Source organism: Sinocyclocheilus rhinocerous, unplaced genomic scaffold, assembly GCF_001515625.1.
Source record: "Sinocyclocheilus rhinocerous isolate Xijiao unplaced genomic scaffold, SAMN03320098_v1.1 scaffold1365, whole genome shotgun sequence".
Classification (NCBI taxonomy): domain Eukaryota; kingdom Metazoa; phylum Chordata; class Actinopteri; order Cypriniformes; family Cyprinidae; genus Sinocyclocheilus; species Sinocyclocheilus rhinocerous.
The window spans coordinates 306,796-311,596 of NW_015628688.1; the positions used below are offsets into that span (position 1 = coordinate 306,796).

At 34.3% G+C, this 4,801-nt stretch overlaps 1 protein-coding gene across 1 annotated transcript in view; it reads right to left on the reverse strand.

Annotated features, from left to right (window-relative positions):
- Positions 1-4,450, reverse strand: part of LOC107738114 (alsin-like) — a 24,679-nt gene extending 20,229 nt beyond the window's left edge. The window contains exons 1-10 of the mRNA XM_016549803.1: positions 4,411-4,450; positions 3,632-3,800; positions 3,430-3,526; positions 2,437-2,514; positions 2,148-2,336; positions 1,188-1,359; positions 889-1,078; positions 747-812; positions 492-654; positions 275-406 (exon numbers count right to left, since the gene is read on the reverse strand). Of these exons, the coding sequence (XP_016405289.1) occupies positions 275-406; positions 492-654; positions 747-812; positions 889-1,078; positions 1,188-1,359; positions 2,148-2,336; positions 2,437-2,514; positions 3,430-3,526; positions 3,632-3,800; positions 4,411-4,450 (1,296 nt within the window). The remainder of the gene's footprint in view (positions 1-274; positions 407-491; positions 655-746; positions 813-888; positions 1,079-1,187; positions 1,360-2,147; positions 2,337-2,436; positions 2,515-3,429; positions 3,527-3,631; positions 3,801-4,410) is intronic.
- Between the last annotated feature and the right edge of the window lie 351 nt (positions 4,451-4,801).

The window sequence follows — 4,801 nt, forward strand, 5'->3', positions numbered from 1 at the left end:
AGACTGGAGTAATGGCTGCTGAAAATACAGCTTTGCAAATACAGGAACAAGTTTTAAACTACATTCAAACAATAAAAAAAAAAATTACCAACCCAAAACTTCTGAATAATGCACATAGTCCTTAATATATAAGAATGCTGCTATAAAACAAAAACAATGGCTATGGGAGCTGTACAGTGATCTGTCAGGAAGGTACTATCATCAGAAGCCAGGACTGCAACTATCTGCCTTAAAATTAAGTGACTGCAACAAAAGTTCACATTCTGCACCATACCGAATTCTTTCCTTTGAAGTTCCTCCAGAAACTGAAAGTGGCCTCAGCATCTCTTCTCTGCTTGCTGACAAGACGAGCTAAATCTTCATATTTGGAGCAGCCATTCTGAAGCCATTCATATTCCTCAGTGTTCTAAACAATAAAAGATTATGTTATGTATTTTTAAGCCACTTTAATTCCTTTAAAGAGCACAATGAGAATCACATCATTTTCTTACCACTTCAAAGCAGTGGGCTAGTTTCAGAAGTAATCTGTTATACCCATGCAGGTGCTGCAAAGGCATATAAAACAAGTTGACTAACAGATCATAGGGTGATGTGTTCTTCTCCTTGGGCTCTAGCAGAGTCTGTATCAACTCCAGTTTCTTCCCAAAGCATTCTCTGAAGAAACAAATCATGCATGACCAAATATATTATTTGCATATATTATAATGATGCCCATAGATAATACATGAATGATTATGACAACGCACTGTGAGGGCTTCAGCAATGACTGGAATCCTCCCATAACAAGAAAGTTTCCTACTGGATCGCAGTACCTGAGGAAAAACATCATCACTGGTGTTATCATAGAGATTGTAAAATATAAAAGGTGATAGTTTGAATAGTACTTACTCTTTATATGTGTCCATGAAAAGGTCTGTGTTCTTGATCAAGACCAGTGTTTTGATCACTTTTCCTCGCTGCAGGAAGTTGGTGAGGGATACTGAGTGCTGTCCTGTCAGATGGCAAAGCTTGCTGAAACTACCAGCCATCTCTTGAAACAGCAACATGGAGGACTGACCCAGAGACAAGGCCAAACTCGCTACATTATGGCAGAGCAGATACAATCCATATCAAATTATAAAACCCAATAACAATCCATTATCCAAACAATCCAAAATGTGCAATGAGTAAATCAATCTGTTACATACCACGGGCTAGCAGGGGGCTCAGGATTTCGCTCTTCACCTTACTGAGGGTGCAGTAGAATTTCCTCTCTGCCGAAGCGAGTTCATGGATTGTAGCTATGAAACCCATTGCGTTCTGATCAGCCAAGGCCAAACAATTCAGTCCTCCCCCAAACACTTTGCTCACATAGCCAATCTAAACAAAGGACACAGCCAATTTATAGTAAATTGCTGCTTTACATAAAACAGTAAATCACAAACATTAAAATGAATGCCATTACCTTACATTATGTATATCAACCAATCACTGATACTTGCTGGCAAAATTATTAATAAGCAACTTATTATTTATATACCAAGTTAATATTTTGAATTAATTTTTTATATTTTAAGTTTTCATTTTAATTTTACCTTAATTTGCAGTAATTTTATTCTTTTGTAATTTTTATATTTCGTTTTAAAAAAATATCTATAAACTTTTATAACTCTTTATAATACTTTGATTTAGTTTTTATTTCAGTTTAAGCATTATTTTTATTTCATTTAGTAATTTTTAGTACTTCAACATATTTCAGTTGACAACATTTCTAATTTTCGTTTAGTTTAAGGTTTCCATCTAATATTTATATTTTCTTTCAGATTTATTAACAAAAATAAATCTAAAAGTTATATAATAGTTAGTTATATAATAAATCTTGCAGTTTATTTTTTAGATATCTTTTGGAATGTCTATTTTATTTGATCATATTTTGTTATTATTTTGAATATTTTTTTCCCCCTTTTTCTTTGCTACTAATTTTGTGGTATGTATTGTAATGATGTACTCTGTGTACAACAATCTTCAGTGAAGTAGGATGGCATCAGCTAATTTATGAGTTTATTGTGTAAAATTAATAAATGTGGATGTTATTTTACAACACAGCCTACACGCAGTAAAAAATAACTGTATCAACAGCATAAACTTTCATAACGGTCTGTACGAACATTCATGCAGAAGGGCAGAAGGGTGGGCGTCTGGGTGTAGGTCCCGGAGAGGGGATGAGCGCTGTCAGTGCTCTCCAGCACCTGCTCTCCACTGTAGTACAGTATGGGCTGATAACAGTCTCCATCAGCCAGCAGCAAAGTGTGCGTTTGCCCTGCTGCCACGTCCCACACACGGATACCCTCAGAAATCTATCGTCACACAAAAGCACATTCATTTTAATACAGGGAACTGTATGCCTTAAAAGGGAAGGTCTGCAGAAAAAGTGATTGCATATCATCAATAAATTACCATGGCGAGATTAGGAACTGTGCTAGGAGCATTTATACGACCCAGCTGTCCAAATTTGTCACTTCCCCAGGAATAAACCTGTGAGAGAGAAGAAATACACACTTATTGTTATGAGGAAGAGAAACATTTGTTATACTATATAACTATATACTAATAGTTAAACTATTAATAATTATTTTCGCTAATCGTAATAAAGATGAAATATAAATACTTAAAAAGCTTAAATGGAAATTAGACATGTTGCTTTGGCATGTAACAGAAATAACTAAGTTTAAGTTGAAGTATTACAATTTTTAAAATTAAACAAAAATATATTGAAGCTATAGTAAATTTAAAAAAAGGAAAAAAATTACAACAAAAATTACTAACAAAATTGCTAACATATAAACTAAAATTGTAATAAAAAGTAAATAGTAAAGTATATAAATAAAACTAAAATTACAGTGGCCTAAACATTCAAAACAGACCTAACGTAAGCTACAAGGTGTTCAATCATATGCAACTTCACTGTATTTAACAGCCAAATTCAAGGAGCAGCACTACACTACTACTTACAATAATGAGACAAGAGCCTCTGATAAGAGAAGTTGCTGTTATCATAATGGCAATCATGACTAGCAGGATTGTGCTTATGTTTTGACAGCTGGTAGGGTAACATTAGCTAGCTACCTAGTACCTACTTAAAGTTTTTACAAATCAAACAATCCCATTCAAATGCAATACTACAGTTTTCTGATATAAAAAAAAAAAAAAATTTAAAATGACAGAAATGAGACTCAGGCTGCTGTTACATCACTTGCAAGGCTTTAAGGGATTATTACAGTAGTAATTTCCTTATAAATATACAGTCTTGTACTTAGCAAAAATATACATACAAAAATATAAAAAAGATGCAATGAATCAGTTCAGGCCTAAAACGCCTTACTGAAGAATTTTGAAGACACTGTTGCAGTCTATAATCGAAAGGAGCAATATTCTGAAGTCCCTCTCTACCTGGCATTGAGCTGTCAGTGCCAATGAGTGATTTGCTCCAGCAGTGATCTTGACAACTTCCTTTTTACTTAAGCTCTTGATGCAGAGAGGCTGTAACCTGTAGGAGGAAAACCAAAATATGTTTCCAGTCATGCACTGTGGTCAAGGACATGAACAGTTAAACAAACAAAACACTTATGTGTTTATGAGGGCTCTAATGTACCTGGGCAAATAGTCTCCATGACCTAGCTGACCTTCCTGGCCCCTCCCCCAACTCCACACCTCAGTGTAGAGGGAAGGAAGGAGATTTCTGCATTCTGAGGTAGTAGTAGTAGTCCTGGCACCTACTACAGCTCTTAAATGGTTGGTTCGATGACTGCCAGAAGGTGACACTGAAATTCAACAGCTTATTAAAAATACTCTTCATGCAAATAACCAACTAAATAAACTGAATTTCTACAATCTTAAGTTTTTAAAGGGAGAGTTCACCCCAAAATAATAATTCTGTAATCCCTGTAAAAAATTACTTAAACCTGGAACCTAAACAGTTTTGGTGACCTTTAACTTCCATTGTATAGACAAAAACACTTCTCAAAATATCTTATTTTGTGTTCTAAAGAATAAAATAAGTGGCAAGTGTCCTTGTTGCACGTTACATGTACTTACTATTATAATAACAATAAATTATGCATAATTACATGCAAGTAACACTAAATCCTAATCCTACCTATATGGTAAGTACATGTAGTTAATTAATTATACTCAGTAAATGTATATTTACACTGTAACAAGGACAACTTAAAATAAAGTGTAAGCAAGTAAGTCATACAGGTTTGGAACAACATGAGGGTGAGTAAATGATAACACAATGTTCACTTTTGGGTGAACTATCAATTAAAAGTGCACTCGGTAACTTTTTGTCTCGCTGACCAATATGACAGTGCTCTTGGAACTACGATCAATGTGGATGCAGCATCATGCAAAAGTAAAGCTTTCAGTAACCGATGCCATTGTAGAAATACCCTGTGTGCAGTCGATTCATTTCTTCTGCAAGTGAAAGTGTTTTGCATAAAAAATGCATATGATTTAAATAGTAGCAAGTTAAAGTAGCAAGATAAAGTACATAGTATTTGGCAGGTCATATGTGACCCTGGACCACAAAACCAGTCATAAGTAGCATGGCCATATTTGTAGCAATAGCCAACAATACACTGTATGGGTCAAAATTATCGATTTTTCTTTTATGCCAAAAATCATTAGGATATTAAGTAAAGATTATGTTCCACGAAGATATTTTGTAAATTTCCTACCATAAATATATCAAAACCTAATTTTTGATTAGTAATATGCATTGATAAGAACTTCATTTGGACAACTTTAAAGGCAATTTTCT